The sequence below is a fragment of the Hyperolius riggenbachi genome, chromosome 4 (genome assembly GCF_040937935.1).
Source record: "Hyperolius riggenbachi isolate aHypRig1 chromosome 4, aHypRig1.pri, whole genome shotgun sequence".
Classification (NCBI taxonomy): Eukaryota; Metazoa; Chordata; class Amphibia; order Anura; family Hyperoliidae; genus Hyperolius; species Hyperolius riggenbachi.
The window spans coordinates 455,286,182-455,310,012 of record NC_090649.1 but is presented as its reverse complement, the minus strand read 5'-3'; the positions used below and the strand labels follow the sequence as shown (position 1 = coordinate 455,310,012).

The 23,831-nt window shown below is 44.3% G+C and overlaps 1 protein-coding gene across 1 annotated transcript in view; it reads right to left on the bottom strand.

Annotated features, from left to right (window-relative positions):
- Positions 1–5,904: 5,904 nt before the first annotated feature.
- Positions 5,905–23,831, bottom strand: part of CLIP4 (CAP-Gly domain containing linker protein family member 4) — a 146,046-nt gene continuing 128,119 nt past the window's right edge. Inside the window, 1 exon segment of the mRNA XM_068232760.1 lies at positions 5,905–12,912. Within this exon segment, the coding sequence (XP_068088861.1) occupies positions 12,588–12,912 (325 nt within the window). The 3' untranslated portion in view covers positions 5,905–12,587.

Sequence of the window (23,831 nt, the reverse complement as noted above, 5' to 3'; positions counted from 1 at the left end):
GGACTCCCACATGGAGTCAGATCTGAGTGGGGCAGCAGTCGTGCTCAGACAAGACATATTGCGGTGCTCTGCCTCCCAGTAACACTCCCGCGTGTAAGTGCTTGACACACGTGGGGTTACTACCCATGCAATTTGGCTGCATTTAAATTACATTAATAGATACTGAAGGATTTATTGGACATATGATGAGATGTGAGAACGGTTTAAAAACAAGTGAAAAGTACAGTACTTGCCTCATTGTGGATGTCCACTGCTTTTGCTTATGTAACTGTTACAGTGGAACTAAACTCAGAACTTCCTCTCTGCTCTAAATGTTTAGCCACAGGATGATTACCTTTATGGGAAAAAATATTCATTACAATTTATGGAAATGCAAAAAAAAACCAAAACAAAAAAAAACAACCACCTTTAACCTCCTTACCAGTAATCCAGAGTCTGGCTTGGGCTGGAAATCCGCAGCTCAGAGCAGTAATCCCGGCTGGATCCATGGGAGGTGAGTAATGTGCATAGCTGCCACAGATCTAGCTAGCGGTATGATTTTTAGGGTCCAAAAGCGTGTGAAAAAAATTGCACAACTTTCACACACTAAAATCCGGAAATCATGATAATGCCAGGGAGGTTGAGTTTTAACTTCAATTCACTTTCCAGGGGAACTGAAAGGCTTAAGCCTCAGTGTTTACTTCTGAACAGAGAGCCTCTGCAGGATGGAGATCCCAGAAGAGCTCCCAATCTTACCGGTCTATTCACAGCTACTGATAGGACATTTTGATCTGGCTAAACAGAGCAAAGCACATCGAATTTCCTAAGCAACTATGGCCTAGTGCACACCAGAGCGGTTCTGCTGCGGTTTGCGATCCGCTTGCAGGTGCGGATACGCTAGGGTAATGTATTTCAATGGGCTGGTGCACACCAGAGCGGGAGGCGTTTTGCAGAAACGCATACTCCCGGGCTGCTGCAGATTTTGGATTGCGGATGCGTTTCTGCCTCAATGTTAAGTATAGGAAAAACGCAAACCGCTCTGAAAAACGGCACTTCAGAGCGGTTTGCCAGGCGTTTTTTGTTACAGTAGCTGTTCAGTAACAGCTTTACTGTAACAATACATGAAATCTACTACACCAAAAACGCTTCACAAAACCGCAAAATGCTAGCTGAAACGCTACAGAAAAAGAAAAAGCGTTTCAAAATCTGCTAGCATTTTGCGGATCTGCTAGCGGTTTTTGGTGTGCATCAGGCCTTTAGAGTTCGGGTCTGCTTGAATGGTTTCTAGTCTCCATATTATTTAGACAAATGGAGTGAACAGTAACACCTTGTAAGGGCCCTTTTCCACTAGCAGTCGCTAGCGTTCACGCTGAACGCTAGCGATTGCTGAATCGCAAAGCTAAAAAATTACCGGCGATTTCCCGACGTTTGCGGACGCGATTTTGCTATGCTATGCACTGCATACCAAAATCGCGGCAAATATCGCTCCGCGCCGCGATCGCGTTTCAGGCAAAAACGAATCGCGGTAGTGGAAATACCCTACCGCGATTCCTATGTTATTTAGTAAACCCTAGCGATTGTAAAATCGCTAGCGGTTTGCGATTTTGCGATTCCGCTAGCGCAAACGCGCTAGTGGAAAAGGGCCCTTAATGTGATGCTATAGTACCAAACTCAAACCTTCAACAGGATACCATCCGCATGAATCTTGTAGGGTTAGTTTGTGTTCATCCTAAAGACACACTGACAAAGTAATTCTTACCCAAACTAAGGTGCCCAATTAATGTTACCATTTTAATTGTACAATCCTTCTAAATCTACATAGTAGAAGGGAAAACTTAATGAATATACCACGGAATATGTTGGCACTTTATAAAATCAATAATAATAATAATAATATATTTGGGTAGTCCCTCACATTACATAAGAGTGTTTAAATTGTGCAATAAAGCTGGTATTAATAATTAGTACCTTTAGATTACACAGGTCTACAACTTAAAAGTGGTTTGATTATTTTCATTAAATTTCCATGTATTTTGAGGTGTTGAAAAATAAGATATTGAAAAAAAAAGCTCCTAGACGTCATACAAAATTGTCTTCACATGTATCACATTTTTGGATCCTCAAAAAGAAGGGTGGATTGCATATAACCTCCTTAGCGGTATGCCTGACACTGTGTCTGGCATACGGCTCACTGGCCTCAGGAGTCCCCCAGCGTTAATGGAAAAGATTGCATGGCTGCAAAACCTTTAGCTAGCATGTATGCGTAGCCTGCACCCCCCGTTCACCTGATCCATCCACTTAATACATTATTCCAACGATTGGCTGCTCTGCACAACACACTCCCTGCACAGCTCCGATCTCTCTATGGGGAGGATCGGGTCTGCGCATGATGCCATGATGGACGGTGACGTCATGTACGATCCTCCCCATAGGGAAGAGCAGAGCTGTCTGGAGAGGCTGCGTCAATCGCTGGAGCCAGGAAGGGTAATGTATTAAGTGGCTGGATCAGGTTGATCGGGGCGGGGGCGATCGACGAGTGCCTGCTACCTATACTAGCTAGCCTAGTGCTAGCTAAAGGTTTTGCAGCCATGCAATCTTTATATTAACCCTGGGGGACTCAAAAGCTGCAAAACCTCCTGAGCGACGCAAGTCATACAGACATTTTTAGTCAATAACAAAGATCCTCACTACAAAAAGAAAGAATTTCAAGCTTTAGGTTGCCTAAAGAGTTTTAAAGTGGATTTTCATCAGTCCCACATTGACTACTTCCATAGCTCCCAACTGTCCCTCTTTTGGAGGGACAGACCCTCTTTGGGAACCCAGTCCCTCTGTCCCTATTTCTTCCTCATTTGTCCCTCTTTCAGGACTCATGTACAGATCTATGTATTTTATCTATTGAAATAGGTGTTCAATTGACTAATCTAATAAGACTTTAATTGATCCTGTTATCCTTTAATCGAATAGATTTCTTATTTTCAGATGTTAATATGAAGGACAATGAACCAGGATAGAAGGGACCAGTGTGGTTCGAATAAAAATGTTCTTTATGATATGCGTGACCAGCAGTGTTGCTCAAGTGTCCCTCTTTCTTATTTGAATCATTTAGAAGCTGTGAGTGAAGAACAAGGTGAACATTCCACCAAGACATTAAAGAGATGGAAAGGAGATACCAGGGAAAATAGAGCCTTTTAATGATAGCAGACTACTGTGGGATGCTTCAGAGAGACATTCCAGATGATACTCACAAGCGTAAATGCACCAAAAGGAGCCTCACTGGGAAGAAGAATCGAGTTTAGGCCTCTTGCACACTGCAAGTGATTCCGATTCAGATTCCGCTTTTTAACCAGTTTTTACATCCGATTCAGATTCCGACTCGGATGTAAAAACTGATTAAAAAGCGGAATCGGAATCGGAATCACTTGCAGTGTGCAAGAGGCCTTACTGTGTGTAGGTGAACTCATTTCAGATCAAACAAGGAATTTCATGAATTGCAATAAAAAAAACATTTATTACCATTTATTTTGCGGTATTGCCTTAGTCAACCTAGTTACATAAATTGTCAGGAAACGTGATGTCCTATCACAAAATGGGAGTTCATTTTCGGATTCAGCGCACCAAAAAACAGAGATTACGTGGAATTACCAAAACAGCTCTCAGAAAAAAGTTTTTTTTGCAGACCTTTGTTATTAGGCATAGGACTAGGGATTAGATAATGAATTGCTCCGAGGACAGCTAGTGACATGACTATGTACTCTGTAAAGTGATGCAGAAGAGGTCACTGCTATATAAATACATAATTAATCTGGTCGGACACTAGATTATGGTAGGGATTAGATTGTGAGCTCCTCTGAGGACAGTCAGCGACATGACTATGTACTCTGTAAAGTGCTGCAGAAGAGGTCAGTGGCTGATTGACTATAATGTTTTTGTATAGAAGAGATCAACATTTCAGTATGTTAGATTAGACTCTGCACACTCCAACTTGCTTGCTACCAGCCATCAGTCATAGAAGGATCCTCTCCAGCAATGTAAAAGCCCCTAAAAAGTCTCAACAAGCAGCAAAACGTACCTCAGCCAAAAGAAATTCCAGAAGACTTGAAAAAGATGCTGAATTTTATAGAAGATGGCTATATATCAACATATAAAACAACAGGATTCAGATGAACAGGAGGGCACTTACCTTACTAATTAGAATATCTGCGCAATATAGGATTTCAACTTTATTTTCAGTAAAAAAAAACTACGATGCACAACTTGTCACTGACTCAAGGAAGGTCCTGAGGAAGTAAAATCAGCTGCATGGGAAACTACATTAAAAACTCTTTGATGCTTTTGGGGGGGGGGGGGGGGGGAGAGAAAATTTGGAAGAGCAGTAAATGTGCCCAGAGCAAGCCTTGTTTGAATAGAGAAAGCCAGTGAGATGTGCTAATGAATTGCAGCTTGCATGAAAATTAGTATGACTCTAAAGCCTTGTACACACAAAGGAGGGATCAGGGCTATTCTTCAGGAGATAGCCTGAGGCTGAAACAGCTGGTTACTAATAAAAAGGATGAATGGACGATGGGTGGCACCTGATGGAGTGACTTCCATCAGTCAGTGTGTGTGAATCTAATGACAGGTGAATAAGGGGGGGGGGGGGGAGAGACAATGCACTCAGAGGTTTGTCAGACATTAGTAAAGATCCAGCATGCTCAGGTGATTTTGCGTTGGAGCTGTGATAGGTGAGGGGGGCAATGCAATCATGGGTCGGTTAAGCGTGGGATGTCACTTGAAGATAAAAGCAGGGGGGGGGGGGGGGGAGATCTACCGAAATGAGATATGAGGGGTGGAAGACAATGTACCCAGGGGTCAGTCAGACATCACTAAAGATCCAGCATTCTTAGGTTAATGTAGGGGTAAGGGGGTCTAATGAAAGGTGTGAGGGGCAATGGTCCGTTGGGTGTTTGACATCCCTGGGTATTTGGCCAGTGTGGGTCTACCGACAGGTTTTTTTAGGGGGTTAAAGCATTAAGGTGTCCGAAATTGCCAAAGATCCAGCATGCTCAGGTGACTATGGGGGTCCTATGGCAGGTGAGGGGGAAATACAATCATGGGTTGGTTGGGCTTTGGACGTTGAAGATTCTGTCAGAGTGTGAGTGTGTGTGTGCGTGCGTGTGTGTGTGTGTGTGGGGGGGGGGGTTGTCTACCTACAGAGGTTTGGGGAAGATCATTCATTTAGGGGTCAGACAAACATCGCTAAAGATTCAGCATGCTCAGGTGACTATGGGGAAGGGTCGATCAGCTGGTGAGTGTGTGGGGGGAGAGAATGCACACAGGAGTCAGTCAGACATTGCTAAAGCTCCAGCATGTTGGATCTTTAGGGAGCATCAAGAGGGTTTCTAGACACACGCTAGATTTGCGTAGCTAATTAGAGTTGGGCCAATTAAAATTGAAAAGAAATGCATGCGATTGTCCCAATTCCGTGCGTGATACAATTTGCATAAAATCGGGGCACAAGGATCATTGCATCTCATCGTCCATCACCACCTCATCAGTTTCAGCTTCCAACCCCAATACAACGACTGCCCCAAAGACTGCTTGGCCAAAGCCCCCAAATGCCGCTGCGCCCCCAAGTGTCCCCAAATGTCTGCCATCACCAAATGCCCCAAATCCCCCCCAAATGCCACTGCCCCACAAATGTCCGCATCACCGGAGGCCAACGCCCAATCTTCTCTCCGAATCTCACCTTTATGATACCATCCTTCACAAGGTAAGCCAGAAATCTTTTTCCAAAATAGACGGCAAGCCGGCAGTAATTTTAAGAAGCTGGATTTGTTTTAATGACATGAATTATTCAATTTCGTCTAGAAACAGCTGTGGGGGGAAAAAAAAGTATCAGAGCTGCATGAATGAATTATAATGAAATGATTGCACAAAAACCAAAGGTCACCTTCAAAAATTTTATTATAGAACAATGTACCCTTAACCAAAAAAACTTTATTTAACAGGTAAATACAAATATACAGAAGGCATAAAAAGCTTGCGTCTGAGGTTTTCACATTCATATCGTCAGTTTTACGCATTACCCATTCCACAACCCTAAAAAAGAAAACCGCAGCATTTCTGGCATAAAAATGAGCACAAGACTCGTAGGGGAAAAAAAGAATGGGCGGAGATCAGCACCAATTAAACCGCAAACACAAATAATGGAGGGTGCCGGTGATAATACAGTAAATTGATAAAGTAACAGAAACAAAAAGCTCAACTCGAGGAAATGGATACTGCAATGCAAATGTAGCATAATACGGCATTAAGACCAGGGGCATAACCACATCAGGCAGGGCTCCACTGTTAAAGATCTGTTGCACCGCCCTACCATCTCCATCACTGGGCTGGGAGAAAAGGGGGAAGGGATCCTGAACATAATGCACAGTGTTATACAGGTTCTCGCTTCACTCCCTCTTCAAATGCTTTGCAAATGCTGTACAGCCAGCCAATCACTATGGGGGCTTTAGTTTCAGGTCATGTGATGGGGACAGAAGCAGCATGATGATTGGCTGGCTGCTCGGCACTTGTAAACTGAAGAGAGGCCTGTATGGATGCCTGGAGAAGGTAAAGTATAACGCTGCCGCTCACTATGTAGTAGACAGCCAACCCCCTGCTCCCGGGCCCCCCAGAATGTTGGGTGGGCAGTTCACCATTTCCTGTTTAAAATACGTTTTCAGCACTCTGCAACTGAAAAATTACTGTCAAAATTATTCGGAGTATTTTTCTTGCTTGCTGGTGGCTTAAAAGGCATTTTATTGATACATCGTGAAAATATCACCAAGGTGGAAACTAAGGAGAGAAAGCGAATTGAATAAGGGCCCTTGTGTTCATTACAGATCCGTCTCTGGGGCAAGAAAGGAGGGGAAATCCCTCCACCGAGGACGCAGGGATCCCGATCTCCACGCTCTCTCCGGGGGAAGGAGGAAGCGGACAGAAAACTTTAGCTGGAACTACCTGGATGAAGAGGTAAGAGTTGGCCACCTGCGTTAGAGAACACTTTGCATTCTGTCAGAAGTAACTTTCATTCCGGCGCGGTAAAGTGTTGAAGTGCTTTTAGCACCGGGTGTCATTAGCCAGCCTCAGTCAGTTAAAAAGAGACGGGAGTACAGAAGTGTCATCGGCTGACGGTCCATTTAGACGGGACTAAAAGCTTTGGACCGTTCTCAGCTGAATAGTAAAGCAGATAAGTGCGCCGGAGAGGCATCTGTTCCGACACAGGGTGACGAAAGGAGGGCCGCGAGCAGCAGGTAAAGTGCTCCAAACAAGAGAACTTCAGAAGCACGATAAGAACGGTCGCGCTTAGTATCGCCATGTGCCGCCAGTGCTGCTGTAGCAAGCATTAATCTGGCAAAATAGGACAAAGAGTAAAAAAAAGTCATTTCAACTATAGTATTTCAGTTTAGGGTGGATGCTTGTTTAGTCACATATAGACTTCTCGGTATTGTGAAAAAAAGAAAAAAATCCACAGCAACCACTCATCTATGTGTTTTCTTTTAAAGTGTACCCAAACGAAAAAAATTATATACTTGCCTAAGGAGAGGGAAGCCTCTGGATCCTAATAAGGCTTTCCTCGCTGTCCTGTCCAGATACCTCTTGCGCTCCTCCAAAGACTACCCACAATGGCATGTCGATAATCTGATCGGAGCTGTTCTCCTCTTCTGGCACATGCGTGGCCGTACTGCGCCTGCACAAGTGGCTTCATGCTGCTGCGCAGACTCGGCTGCACTTGTGCCAGAAGCCCAGTGCGGCCCAAATCACATTGACATGCAACTGTCGGTAGTCTTTGGAGGGGCCGCGAGAGGGAACTGAGGCTAGCGTCATTAGGGTCCAGAGGCTTTCCTCTCCTTGGTTAAGTACGATTTTTAATTATTTTGGCTTTACAAAAAAAAAAAAAATCAGTTAGGCTTGGTTTAGACGGGCCTCTTTAACCCGTCGCCTGCAACAGCCCCGGCGTCTCAAGCAAATCCTTTACTTCAAACATTCAGAAAAGTATTGGTCAGCTTTCAGCAGTGCTTCCCGGCGTGCAGCGTTTATCACCCCCTCAGGGGGCATGGAAGCGTGGCAGTAAACTGGAAGCAACCTGTGCAGAATCGGCGTCGGGCAGATGATGACAAAACTCCTGAAATGCTTTGCGTAGAAGAGAAATATGGCAGCCTCCGTATCACTCTCACCTCAGGTTCACGTTAAATAAATTGCTGAGCATTCCTGAGTAAGAATTAGCAGAGCAGCTTTAAGTCTGAGAAAGAATTAACACCAGAATCATAAAAACGACATCAGGGACAGCGAGCAACACGACAAGAACCGTCTTCACAAGAAGTTCAAAATCAAAACATCATTACATTTTTTCATCAGACTAACGATACCACCAAAGTGTGTCCACCAAAGTTCCTAAATCAGCTTTGGGAGTCAAAACCACTAACAAAGTTCAAACCTGTTAAAGTTCTTTAAAGAGGAACTGTATCATAAAAAAAAAAAAAAAGAGCCCTGGGAGGTACTTACCTCGAGAGGGGTTAAGACTCTGGATCCTAATGAGGCTTCCTCCAGTCCTCCGCAGAAGCCCCGATCCAGCGCTGGGACCCCCGGACAGCAGCAGCGCCAGCGCAGTACCATCTTCTCCCTCAGGCTCCAGGCAGAAATAGAGCCCGGTCGGGTCTGCTCTACTGCGCAGGTGTCTCGCTTGGGCATTTCCGACGAAGACCAAGGGAGAAGATGATACTGCGCGGAATCCCTAAGGTAAATATGGCTGCGTGCTGTAGGCTCCGCTGCGCCTGTGTGCATCCACCGATAACCTTGTTTTTGGGGGTTGGGGGTTCAGCGTTGGATCGGAGCTACACAGGAATATAGGGGAAGCCTCATTGGGATCCAGAGGCTTCCTCCTCCCCAGGAAAGTACCACCGGGGCACTTTTTTTTTTCATTACAGATTATCTTTTAGAAGTGGGCACAGCAATGGTGTCGGATAAATGCTTATTATCACAACGCATCAGCCCATCTCTACCCAGCTGACGTCACCAAGGCAAGTGCCTCCACCACATTTATACAAACGGGACACCAGTGGTTCAGGCTGACTTAAGATAGCACCCTTTCAATCTATGTATGCAGGAAAGAAACAATTGTTAAAGGCTTGCACCACTTGAATTCAATCAGATTTCAGCAGAAATGGGTGCATAAGTGATCTGAACTACCAACAGCATTGTTCCACTCGATGCTATTCAAACCCAATCTAATCTCTCACTGCTACTAGACTTCGCCAACTGGATCTATAAAAACGACGGCCTTTCCCAATTGAGATTTGGTTGCCTTTGAAGCAAAATACAACTATTGAGGCACTGGTTTTTAATCTAATTAAATTCTTTAATGAGGCGGCATACAGATGGAAGAAAGCCATGACAGTGCGATGTAAGGATCTGCTTTTGTCAGCTGCAAGACACAAGAAATAGTAGCGGTTTAAACTTTACAGCCCTGTCCTGTTATCAGCTGTATTTTGGCTTGGCTTTAGGAGAGCTGCGACTGCATTCCACCTCCTCGTTTGCATAGATAAAAGCACTATTTTTATTTTTTTTCAAACCTCGTAATGCAAAAAAAACAAAAACAAAATTACAAAGTGACCTCAGGCAGAATACTAGTAGAACTAGTACACCCATATTCACCTCACCATGGCAAGTGCCAGTTCAGGTGCGCTTTAAGCTCAGAGTAAGAGGGAAGGTTACACTTACGGATATTCGCTATACCAGCCATTTATCTGTTATAGGGAAGAACTTTTATTATGAGAGATCTTTCTTGGCCACAAATCCCATCCCCTGGAACGGATTCTAGTCAACAGAGGGTGTCATGCATATGTTGGCCATCTGCAGAGTGTAGTGTTGAAACTCCGTGCTAAATTCAAAAGATCACCATCAAGAAAAAATTTCAAATTCAAAATACATATTTACAAGAAGAATTTCTCCCCAAGTACAATGGACCATAAATTACTCTTCTCCTAGGTTCCTGTTGCTTACAGTAGGCTGTACAAATCTGACAGGTTTTGGACTAGTCCATCTCCTTACAGGGGGAATTGCAAGATCTTTTTGTATAAAAGCACTCTAAGGATCTATAGAAAGATGCCAACCAGCTTCCCTACTTGCTTCCATGTTACTTTGGCAGTTGGCCTGAGAAACTGCTATTCTGGAAGTGCTGTTGAAAATAAAAACAACCAAGAGAATCCCCCATGAGGAAATGGACTAGTCCAAAATCTGTCATATTTTTAATGTCGCCTGTTACAGTGACATAGGAAAAAGTGATTTATAGTGCATTTTACCCTGGAACAAACGTACATATGCACACACATGTAATTTACATTTTTAAGCTTTCGCGATGGTGGTCCTTTAAGACAGGTCACTGATTAGCTTGTTGGGCATAAAAATAACCAAACCATACACAGGGCAAGACTACTGCCTTACAAAGAGAACCTTGTATAACCTGCAGATTCTTTCAAGGCTCAAATGGTCAAAAACACACAGACGAAAGGTACCGACCAGGGTAGAGTCTGGGTAATAATCGTCATGGCAACAGGAACAGTGACACTCTGTGACAAACAATTGGATGGATTTTTGTTGTTGTTGTAGCATAACCTGCAAAACTAAAATTTAAAGTGCAATTTCATTGGTTGCCATGGACAACACATCGTCTGCTCCACATATTTACAAAATCTCAGCGGCAGAAATAAGGAAAGGTCATGTAAGAAAAGGCTTGGATGACGGGAAGAAAAGTGCATCTGATTCCAAAAGTGCTTCTTGTTATTAGGTGGCTTAAAATAAGTCCGTGTGTCCAAATCATGGCCTCTGTATTGCTTATATGGTACTTCTGCATTATTATAGCGATAGAGTTTGAACAGCCGCTGTTAAAATTCTGTTTACTTCCCTGGGAAAATCAAAGCATTTTTGCAAAGCTGAGAGTCCTGGGCTTTCCGTTGCACCAGGTCCTGAGTTAGTGTGATGCCCCATTCCAAAGTAAGGGGGGTTTTGAAGGAAGAGTGACCCCTGAGCATGTTTAGTGGAATTGAGTCTCCAGCCTGGGCCAGTAAGACACGCAGAGAGGAGATGAGGGGGCAAAGCTGGGCTGCCCTTTCTTCCTCTAATGAGCGATCCCGGGCACTCGAGACTTGTGAAGACACATGCTAAAGAGGAGGAAGACGACCCATTGGGTGCACTGCTAATCATTGTGTCGGGTTCGTCCAGGATGATCATGTCATCCTGCACTCCTCTAAATGCGCTCTCTTCAGCCAGGTGGAGGTGACACCTCTCATTCTAAACCTCCTAACTCCGGAACAGTGCATCACACCGACCCGGGGCCAGATGCAAAAAGAAGTCAAGACTCTTAACTTTCCAACGATGCTGTGCTGTTGCCAGTAGAGGAAATAGAATATCAACAGTTCACTGCCACACTCAGCCTATGGGATAAGATACAAGTAGCAGTTATATCAAATAATCAATGCAAACTGGTCATAAAAAAAACTGATTGAATACAGGAGAAAATATGCATCAAAAGATTGCCTTTGGTGAAAACTGTATGTCAAAGTGATCAGTAGTTCTGCAAATACCTTTAAAACATGCAGACTGAAAGAAAAAGGAGTTGGAGTAGCTATTCAATAGGGGGGACGCATCCAACACATTAAAGAGCCAATAAAAGTGTCGGGAAGAGATGACGGAAAAAAAACAGATGGTGAAAAAGATGCTTACATTTCTGTTTTGCACACAAACTGAGTGCAAGTTGTATACGGCGTGAAAATGGACTCTCTGCTGATTCAGAATGTCCCAATTCCAAGCTACGTACAATCTATATGTTAGAAGAAATCTTTAGCGTCTCATTGACCTTCACTATAGAAGAAGCGATGAAAGACTGACGTGAAAACGTCATTGGCATATTTATAGCTTAAATCCATAGAAAACGGATCTTTCTGACATGCAGTTTCCTCTCAAAGTAAAACGATCTATTTCCTCAAGATAAGTGCAGAAGTGCAACAAGGCAAACATGCCCCGCAAGGTCAGCTATAAACCATCTGGGTTAGTATTTGGCAAAAAAAAAAACCCCCAAAAAACAAAAACAAACAAAAAAAAGTCACATACTCTCCTATGGTAAGGGACGGCTCTGGATTCTATAGAGCCTTCCCAGTCCTCTCACGGTGTCCTCATTCCAGCGCCGGCACCTCCGTTGTGCGCGTATTTGACCAACTGGTCCATGACGCCTTTGGGGATCTTAGAAAGCAATCGCATCCCCAAGTACTTTCGAAGACGAGCGGCTCTGTACAGGGCTCCTGGAGGTGGTAAATTTGAATGGTGACAGCGCTAGAAACGACACAGAGAGACGACCAAGAAGGCTCTGTAGGATAGAGTCTTCCCTCTCCATAGGAGAGTATGCAAGTTTTTTTTTTTTTCCCCCCACTAAAGGTTTGCTTTAAATAACATTCCTGACAGATAAAACACATAAAAGGGTAAGAGCAAAGAGAAATCAGTGAACAAACATATAGAACAACTGAACAGTATATAAGCCATCAATCTTCCATCCTCTATCTGTGAACCCTCGGGGGAAAGGAGGGAGATTTGGGTCAGGAGATCTCATCCACAAGCTTGGATCCATTGATTCCCCTGTAAGTGACCCGACCCGGTCTGACCAGAACGCCATGGTTTGGCTTACAGTGAAAATAGCGCTTGTCTCCAATACATCCGTCATTCTTGCCCTTGGCAGAACGAAGTTCCAGGCCCAGCCAAACTCCAGGGGCAAAGTCAGTGGGGCCGATGTACCGGATGATGGCCATCTCGTTGGAGCTGGTCAGGAGAACTTGGGAGCCCTTGTGCAGTTTGACGCCTCCATCGCTGGTGCTGGTGGAGCTTGTGCTACTCCAACTCCGCCGCAGGGCTGGCTTCCTGTGCCTGGTCACATGACGAAGGGGATTAAAAAAAAAAGCAGAAGTTAAAAAAAAACCTGCTCATCGATTTCATGTCAAAAAAGCAGTTCAAAGTTAAGAAAGTCTTCTAAAACGGTCTTTCAATACTCCACCATGCAATGAATCCATTGCAAAAGACTGAGGGGGGATCCTATCGAGGCTTAATGCAAAACCGGTCAGGTGAAGAGAAGGTAGCTTATGTTATATATACACACACACACACACACACACACACACACAGTCTATGGACCTGAATGTAAGAGTTTTCAGCTTTCCTTTTCACAAACAGACCATCAGAGGGCGCTGTATGACTGATATTGTGGTGAAACCCCTCCCACAAGAAACTCTGAGGACCGTGGTACTCCTGGCAGTTTTCTATCTGTGAACCTTGTTGCATTGTGGGAAATAGCTGTTTACAGCTGTTTCCAACTGCCAAAAAAGCATGCAGCAGCTACATCACCTGCCAACAGTAAAAAGGTCACCATGTAATAAATGTCAGAATATAAATCAGGGATTTAAAAGATTTTACAATAGGCAAACACTGACTAAATCATTTATACATAATTATTGTAAAAATTAAGCACTTTATTACATTATTTTCACTGGAGTTCCCCTTTAAGGCCTGTACCCACCTCGCGATTTGTCTGAGTGGCAAAATCGAGCGACGCCCGATCGTTTCTGTGATCTTGCACTGTGGGTACAGGTGCACGATTACATGATCAATGATTAGTGATGCAAAGAGATAACAGTCATGGCGGATCTGCGCAAAGTTCGGCGTTCGTTGACTTCCTGTTTCTTGCCAGTCGTGTGTACCAGTCAACAGAAAGATGGATCGGGGAGCGCTCGTTGTGGAGGAACGTCGCTGGGATCCATCTACCTGGTCACAAACTAAGTATTCAGCTTTACTTGTACATACAAAATCTTCAGACTGTGTGTAGTTCATGTACAGCAGAGCATACTAACACTGCGTGTGAATAGATGTGTGCGCACCCATGTGTATATGTACAAAATGTGTATGAAAGAGAAGGGCAAAGAGTTTTTTTTTTTTTTGTTTTTTTTTTACCCAAGGTGTAAGCGCAGCCCCCAAGTGACAGAACTAAAGGTAGCCATATTGACTATGTGACAGATTCTGCTCTGATCAGAGAGTATTTCAGCACCCGCCTGGTGCACCCTGCCCCCCTACCCCACTAAGTGTAAAGGTGTCTCCCCAGTGCCTGTGCTCAGTAAAGTCTCACCTGTCATCTTCCAGTGTTTGGCATCATTGCGAGGTCCTGTACCACATGGCACAAAGTGTGTGTAATGACGTCACATGCACCAGTGGAAATGGTTCAGGCACTCGCAGACACTGAAAGAGGCTAGAAGTCACAGCAGGGGAAATGTGAGACTGAGACAGGGCACAAGGGGTGGGGTTTGAACTCAACACTTTTACATGGGGGGGGGGCTGGGGGTCTTCGCAATATCAAATGCGGTTTACCACCACGCACCTAATCAAGCACGTGTGGCAGATTTTCCAGCATGTCCAATTCATTATTTCGACCAATTTCGGATGGAAATCGACAACAGTATGGATCGGACAGCCGAGTTGCAGCACCAATTGTCTTCCAATTTGATAAAATTATTTATCTGGCTGCAATATCGAGTGATGTGCTGGCACCTTAACACAGAGTTTGAGCTGAAATCTATTAAAGAAGTCTGCCTTTTGGTTGGCAGTAACAGATCCATCTCTGATTTGAGACCTGACAGGGATCTATCCGATGGTCAAATCTGGTGGCTAGCTATAAGTGTATGACCATCTCAACTAGGAAGAATTGTACAAAGCAGCCCTTTATGTCCCAACTTTGCCTCCAACATAACTACTATATCTGGGGATACATAATACAAATCAGACATTCCCATCAATGATCAATTCATAGATGGAACTGAACAGATCATGTAATCAAATATTCCATCCACAATCTTGCTTTTTTTATATTAGTCAGTTGAATCATTACAAAAGGTTGTTAAAAAATCGTTTTGCCTCTGGGCACGCATACAAGGGATTACAATTTAACTTTTGATCACTCTGATTGAATCGTTAGTTTGTTGTAATGGTTTTAAAAGATTGTATTGTGTACAGTCAGCATAAAGGTGGCCACACATGATACAATAAAATGATCCGATTTTACAGTAATTCGATAAAAACAATCGTATCTCTCAAAAATATCAAAAGCTTTTTTTTTCATTCGACTGAAAAATCCGATCGGTTTTCCCTTTTTTTTCGATTTAAATCGATCCGGAATGCCAGATATTTCTCTTCAATTTCTACTAAAGATTGTATGGTGTGTGTTGGATTGTTAATTTATTAATATACACACCCTAGCAATTGTGTGAGTTTCCAATCATTTTTATCATAATTGGGGGAAAAATTGAACATAGGTGTGTGGTACATTGGTCATTTTTGAAATGTTACAATCAGTCAGAAAAATTGATTGCAATTCTTAAATTGAACAGATATTTTAAAAAATTGTATGGTGTGTGGCCACCTTAAGAGACAGAACCATTTAATCTGCTTGGATGCATTTATTTCCGCCGCCGGGCAAGATTTAAACAACATGGGCTTATCGTATATATCCGAGTATAAGCCGACCATCCCAACTTTTACCTTTAAAAACATGAAGCTATTACTGACCTGCGTATTAGCCGGGGGTAGGAAATGCAGCAGGTATAAATACTCTGTAATCCCAGTCAGGAGACACTTAATAAATGTAATTAGCCTGTGCTAAGGTTTCTAGTTACTTTAAGGGCCTGTTTCCACTACACGCAGATTCTGCATGCAGAAAACTGACTCCAATGAATGTCTATGGGCCTGTTTCCACTGAACGCAATTCTTCTAATGCAGATTTCCCATAGGCATTCATTGGAGTCAGTTTTCTGCATGCAGAATCTGCGTGTAGTGGAAACAGGCCCTAACTGTTGGCATTGATGCAAGTGGCATGTCTATTGCAAATCTGCTGCTTGTTCACAGGAGTGACTTGGTGGGGACTAAAAGGACAACTATCAATAAACACAACTTTTTTTTTTTTTTTAATATTCTACTATACTATATTATTAAGGTACACATGACCACTAAGTGCCAGGGGCACTCCATTTCTTAACAGAACTCTCTTCTCTCTGCTTTACCATCTTTCACTCCTCACACAGCTCACCAAGGTCCAAAGGCTCGTCACACATCTTTTGCCCCAATAATCACTGTCACACGCCCCTAGTGGCCAGACCGCACAATGTCTTCCAATCGGTTCCAGCACACAGACCATGCAATCTGTGGTCGCAATCGGTGCGCAGAAACCACTGGAATTGTGGCAGCAGGGGAGCTTGGGAGTTACAGTAACACAAATTACACACTATTTCAGGCTATAGAACTACCACCACTCCTGCAGAAGGGCAGGAAACCTAGCCTCACTAATACTAATATCTGCAAATAAAACGGTTAAAACACATTATTTTATCTAGCTATCAACAGTAGTAGAGACTCTTCGGAAGGCTAGGATTCTTTCTGTGTGTGTGGCTGAATAGTAGGAGTAGCCTAAAGATAGATTACTTTTAGAAGTATTTTATTATAAATGCAATATAAATAATATATACAGAAAATCATTAAAATCAATAATTATAGAGACAATAGTAGAGCAGTATAAAAATAAAAGTAAGGGAAGAGATGAACGGATACTTAGGTTCAGGTGAAAATGTCCTGAGTATGCACATTAAGTTCTTTTGTTTCCAGAGCAAAGTTCAAACAAAACTGGCTGCTGCTCGGTCCTCAGAGCAACAGCATGCCTTTGTGACAATGGAATTTGGAGGACTCCTCCTCTCTGCCTGTAACTTGATTTTATTGAAGCTAGTTTTGGGGTGGAACCAAGCCAGCCCCTCTGGTTGACAAACCAATTACAGTTCATGTTCTTGGAGAGAGATTTAGGTTTAAACTTATAAAACGCTGTAATTTAAAAACTTGAAATGCCATATTCCTATGACACAAGACTTGACGACCATATTATGTTTAGTACCTGAGAGGTTTAATACTTTGTTGTGGCTTATCCCTGGCCCCCCAAGACTGGTATCAAAATGTCCATCAAAACACTACGAATCAAATGATCTAACTCCCATAACTGTCCTGGGCACGGTATTCCTTAGACACCCAAAAATCATACACAACATTTATTTTCGCTCTGCCTCCAACGGAGTCGAGAAGCTTGATCTCCTGCTGGGTTTATCCTGTCCTTACAGGAAGTCTTCACACTTAAGGGGCCCATACACCTAACGATTTTCCCACCAATATACAGCAGATTCAATCACTGTGATCGAATCTGCTGTGAAATATTTCCGCAAACCCTGACAGAACGATCGATTTCCGTCTGAATTAGATTCCCGTCAATCCGTCCGTGCGGAAGATTTACCTCGATCGCCGGCGGGTCGGGAGTGCGTCGATAGCGGCGTTCGAATGCCCGACGACCAAAGCTAGCGGTAATACATTACCTGATCCGGCCGGCGCGTGTCCCCGCTGTCCTTCTCCGCTGGGTTCCGGCTGGCTTCACTTCTTCCTGTCCGGACAGGAATTTTAAACAGTAGAGTGCCCTCTACTGTTTAAACTTCCCCGGCAGGAAGTTCAGCGAAGCTGAAGCCGTGCACGGAGATGAAGACAGCGGAGACCAGGGGACTCACACCGGCCAGATCAGGTAATGTGTGTGGGCGGCGGCAGCTCCACAGATTGTGATCGGTCTCATGCTGAAATCGGTGTTTGCAGTAAAGGCAGCCATACGATCCCTCTCTGATCAGATTCGATCAGAGAGGGATCTATCTGTTGGTCGATGTGATGGTAATCGACCAGTGTATGGCCACTTTTAGGTGTCACTGGCCCATGAAGGAACTTCTTTTGATCAAGTTACACAAACAGGTCTTATCAGAGAGCATACTTGGCTCTCATGAAAAGAACTCTGCTAACAGCTATGAAGAAAAGAGAGACCCCCAGGCTTGACTGCAAGGACCTACACACCCAAATGATTGCGGTTTCTTTTCTCACAGCTCTTCCATGACAATCACAATTTTTCATACATTTTTACTGTTTTGGGAAAAGAATAAAGATAAATTGAAATTTATAGACCTGACTCAAGACTAGCTCACAAATCTCACGGTGTTCCCCGCACAGCATGCAGGAGTCCAAAGAGGAGAAGGTAACAGGTGACTTGTTTCTGTAATATAACCAGCAGTCAGGGAGATGTGTATACACACCACTCCTGACTGACTGCTTGTGAGGTTATACTTCTCTGCAGCATGTAAATCCCAAGGCTCTGGCTGCCCTGTACTGTCCATGCTGGGAGAGGGAGACGCACTGATAAAGACACACCGATAATGCCTTACTGAACAGTCCGAGACCCCTTAGGGCCCGTTTCCACTACACGCAGATTCTGGATGCAGAAAAACTGACTCCATCCAATAAACGCGATTTTTCTGATGCAGATTTTCCCAAAGGCATTTATTGGAGTCATTTTTCTGCATCCAGAATCCACGTGTAGTGGAAATTGGCCCTTACCACCACCTGAATAAGATTCTTTCAGGAAGGTTGCTAGAGTATACATTGAGGAGTTGGTAGCAACTCCCTGCATTGGAAAATGGTCCAAACCTGCAAGGATGTCACTTTCTGTATCTGGAAATGTTAGGATGCATAGCTGTGTGAAGAAAGAAATTGCTCCTAGCACTTAATGTGTGCTATATATATATATATATATATATATATATATATATATATATATATATATATATTTATATTAACTATGCATTCTATAAAGCTCTGCAGAAGATGCAAGTGCTATTGAAATGCATCTTGTAAAAAAAGAAAAAAAGTGCCTTTACTAGGGCAAATAGCTAAGTATTTAACTAGTATATTTGTCCGTCATGGCAAAATAGAAGGACGTTGAAAGGTAAACGGCTGCTATGTGCTATTAACACAATCTAAACCACACTTTTTGCAGCACTTGGCTAGTAAAGTCCCATTCGATAGTTAAGGATAGCAATTAAGCAGTGGAACATGTCAATTGAGCCCCCTTGCAGGCAAATTCCAGGCGAGCAGAGGGCACGTGGGCGACATGGTGTGCCTGCACCCCCCCCCCCTCCACCCTATATGGAATTATGTGGTGGGGTGTATGTATGCATTACAGCTGTTCACCACCACTCTCAGCCCCACCCACCCCCTGGGGTATATGCATGTATTTTGGCTGCCACAACTTCCTCCCCATCTCCCCAGCATATGCAGAGTGGTGCACAGCATGCACTTACTGATCCATGCAGTCAGCTTTAGCTTGCCTGACGCAGTCTCTCTATGAACCCCTGCAGTGGTGCATGTAATGAAAGGCACCACTAGAGGGCATCATAAAAATGAGACTGACAGGCAAGCTAAAGCTGGCAACACTAACTATTCACTATCGGTCAGTTTTAGCCTGAAATCGATTTGGTCTATCATGTCAGATGGAAGATATCACTCTATGGGCTTGATTCACTAAAGTGTGATAACTGCTATCACATCAGTTATCACGCGTGCTGCCGCGCGCAAAGGTTAGCACGCAAACAGCGTTACTTTGCGAGATAAGCATAGGTTTGCACGCAATTACGTGCGCTTTTCACGTGAATAGCGCACATGATCGTGTGCAAGCCTTCACTTATCACACGGCGTATCGCTGTTTGCAAGCTAACCTTTGTGCGTGGCAGCACGCGTGATAACTGATGTGATAGCAGTTATCACACTTTAGTGAATCGAGCCCCATCAGTGGAGGGATGGGAACTCTTCGCTAGCGGCATTCAATTTCAGGACAACTGATGCACTAGCAGAGCTTACTCTCACCCATCTGCCGGTGCTTCCTCTCGTGTCTTCTCTCCACTACCGAGCGCTCTTCCCAGTCTCTTCTCTCCCAGGCAGCTGTACGTCATGTGACAAACACTAGTGGCCTCTAGTGGTCATGTATGGTACGTGCCATGGCGGCTCTAGTGTTTGGTCACTAGACACAGGTGCACAGGAGAGAAGAGCAGGGCCAGGCTGAGGCGAGAGAGGCTCCAGCCTCAGGGCGCAGTGTAGGAGGGGCGCCGCGCACAACTCACTCAGCTATACTTCCCCTATTGTGTTTAAAGCAGAGAGAAATAAGAAAAAGGGGATACATGGCAGTGACTGCAAACCAGATAACTAGAGATTAAGGTGTTGGGGGGGGGGGGGGTTGGGGTCTTGGGGCGCCTCTTAGTCTCATAGCAATCAGTGTGTGACGGCTGGGGTGGGAGGGATGGAGGGGCGCACTTTGGTGTCTCAGCCTTGGGTGCTGGAGGACCTTGTCCTGGTTCTGGAGCAGAGACGGCAGTAAAGAGAAAACATGCCCTGGTGGACAGGTGATTGTAAGCTCCTCTGCCTACACTTTGAATAGCCTGAAGTTGGGGGACATAAATGGGAAGACCCAGCAGAGGAAGGCACGCACAGATTTTCTATGAAATTTCAAGCTGACATTGAAAAGCTGTGTGGAGAGATTTGATCAGAGAGATCCCTCTCTGATCAGATAATGATCTGAAAGGGATTGATCTGTTGGCCACAGTGCCTAGTGTATGTCCACCTTTATGACCTGTACCCACTATGCGATTTTTACAATGACCAATGATTTTTTTGAGCGATGAGCAATCATTTCCACAATCTTGTAACATGGGTACACGGGCGTGCGATTACGCGAATGATGTTTGGTGCCGTGTGGCGACAACCACCATGACGGTGGATAGGATCTTTAAGGTCATGGACGACTCCTGCACAAAGTACAGCGATTGCTTGAACTCTCGCTCATGGCCATCGTGTGCCATCGCATATACCCGCCGACAGGAAGATGGATTAAGGAACGCTCGCCGCGAGATGTCACTGGGATCCATCTTCCTGCCTTGTGAGGGGAGCATTCAGCTTTACATGGCAATGATCACTCGGTAAGAAGGGCGTGGCCTGGGGGGCATGCATTTGTTGCAGAAAGGTTGGAGGATATGCCAACAGGCCATTCTAAATGAAACCTGCTAAGCTTTCCAAGATAACCTGCGACGTCCGGTGATCTCTGGCCTAGAATTATTTTCGTAAACTAAGCCTCACAGATTCCATGAAATAAATATTTTGTGTGTGTGTGAAACCTTTGAGGAAGAAAGTGCACTACAAAATATAATTCAGGACTTAGAAAAAAAAATGACATTAAAAAAGCGAAAATAAACGCTTTAGTTTTACTTTAACATGTTCAGAAAAACGAGCGCGACTTTGTACCATTACTTAACTGCTAAAAGCTCCTAGGAAAAAAAAAAAAAAGAAAAAATGTTCCACTTAGAAGTGGGTAAAAAGCACGGCGGATAAAAACTAGTCATCAATGAAGTTTGAACAGCCTGAAGAATGACTCGGCGGCGGCAGAGATAGGAGGGCTCCAGGAACTGAAAAGCCCTTCATCTGGTGGAATTCGCCGTGCGGTCCGCTGTTCATTAACTCGCCCGAAAGGACGTGCTCCGCTAAAAGCATTGAACGAACACAAAGTGGGATCATTAAAAGAGCCTCCCGCTGTGGTGAATTTGTTGCAGTCTGCGGCTTCGGCACAAGATGAGGGCGGAGGGTGCTTTTATGCCCTTCGGGACGCGCTCCGTAGTTTGTTTGAACAGGTGACCCCATAACAGGGAGCGTGCCATTGCTGTTTTGTCATTAAAATGTGGTACTTAAGCACACAAACAAATGGGGGAGGGCATACCGCAGTAAACAACGGGGTGCTAAAACAGCGAGAAACAAACAGTCAGTGCAGTTGACAATCAACCTCTTCTCTTCGTCATCAATGCCACCCTTTCCCCGCCGCCTCAAAGGTCTCCGGCAGATAGCCGCTGTGATCTTCTCTAATGAAGGCACCACACATGAAAAGGAAGAGGCCATCTGACCCTTTCATCAGAAGGAAGAAAAAAGACCTGGAGCTTTCAAACCCCGTTCATTACAATTCCTCAGAGCCGAAGAGATCTTAAGAGCTCTTTTCCTACAGAATGATTAGGAAGGGTCGCTACACGATGCAAACACAAAACACGACTGAAAGGTAGCGACGTATCGCAGCCGCCAATCGTTTTACTACAAGAATGTCGCGGGTTCGGAGAATGGGACAGTGGAGAGATTTAGAGGGCTCTGTAGATGTGGCAAAAGGTCACAGGACTTCACGGGATGAATTTGAAGTGAAAAAGGAATATATCGTAAGTTTTCAGCAAGGATGAGTCATTAGTGTAAAGTCAGCCTGAAAGTCATTTTCAAAGTGAAATTCATAATTGGAAAAAATATGAAGTTTTCAATAGTTCCTTAAAAGTAAATTCAGCTTAGAAGATGTGTGAGGTTTCAACCGCTGGGAGTTCCCACCACTATGCCGGATAAACAATGTTGTGTATACACTGCACCCCGTCGGGTGTCCATATTCCCACTAGCCACTACTCACTATTGTGTATCCATTCCACGGTTGTTGCTGATAATACGTTGCCGCCGACATTCTGGTCTTCTGCCGCTGCTGTCAGTCACTCTGCTCCACTGCAGTGGATGAGCACTGGGCTATAGATCGGAGTCCCAGCAGAAGCATCAGGCTCCCAATGGATTGAAAAAGACCAATGGGAATCCTCCCAGCAAGAAGGATTCTAATTGGTCCATGACTCATCTGTGATGCAATGAGAATCCTCCCTGGGGATTGAAGATGCAATGCAATGGGAGCCTGAAAAATTGGGTGGCTAAACAATGGCTTTAATTGGCGGAGTCAAGCACCTTAGTACAAACAACGATGCCCCCGGTCTAAGAGGGGCAACTACAGTGGTCAATTTCAGCCATCGATCGATCGATTATTTGATTCTACTGAATCGATTGATCAGAAATGGATTCTATGCAATCAGCTGATCGAATTTGCATCAGATTTCGATTGATTTGATCCATCTGACTGGATGGAAAATCTAGGTCGATTTAGTGCTGGCAGCAGATCGAAGGCTCATAGTTGCATTGGATCTAATGGTCCAATAATGCATTTAGATCATTCTGAAATCTATTGGAAATCTGTTCCTAGTGTGTGGCACACATCAGATAGATTCCTGTCAGATTCGACCTGACAGGCATCTGACAAAAATCTATCTGATGGTCGAATCTGCTGCAAATGTATAAGTGTATGGCTTCCTGCTCTCAGAAGCCATTTTCTGCTTGACAAGTGTTTCTCATTAGAGAGGGTCACACTGTAGTCTGACCCAGTCCTGACTCAGATAGGAACTGCAATTTACATAGCTGATTAACTCTTTCAGACAGAGAAAGGAACAAAAAAGGAACACAGCCTAGTTATTTGTGTACTAGGCACTGTACATATACACATGTCTTTCTCATGTCACATGTTCCCTTCGGGTATCCTTTAAGGAACGGGGTCACAAGAGGTAGGCCCCGACTTCGTGATGTCATCGCGGTGGATCGGCGGGCGTTCATATCGGTGTGTTTGTAAGTTAGGGACTACCTGGACACTGCAGGGGCCCAGGGTCAGCAGTATTAGCAAGGTGGGAGACCTGGGGGGACACATCACTGGCTCTAGGCCCCCACATTGATACCGCCCTCTTTTCAATCACCACCAAAACGGTCTTGCCCGACCTGTAATGTGGACATTATGAATGGGCGGCCAAGTTGGGGCATTAATTCTTGGCAGATTTGATCACAGTCTGCATCATCAATCCTTGGACGGATTTGAATCTGCTGGGGAATATCACACAGTGTATGGGAACCTTTAGGTATAGGAAAGAGGGGAGATTAATCAGAATGAATGCATGCAATGCAGTCAAAATATTCAAATATGCAGGCTGTCGCCCAGAAATTTGAATCAAACATTTAGGCTGCTTTCACAGTGA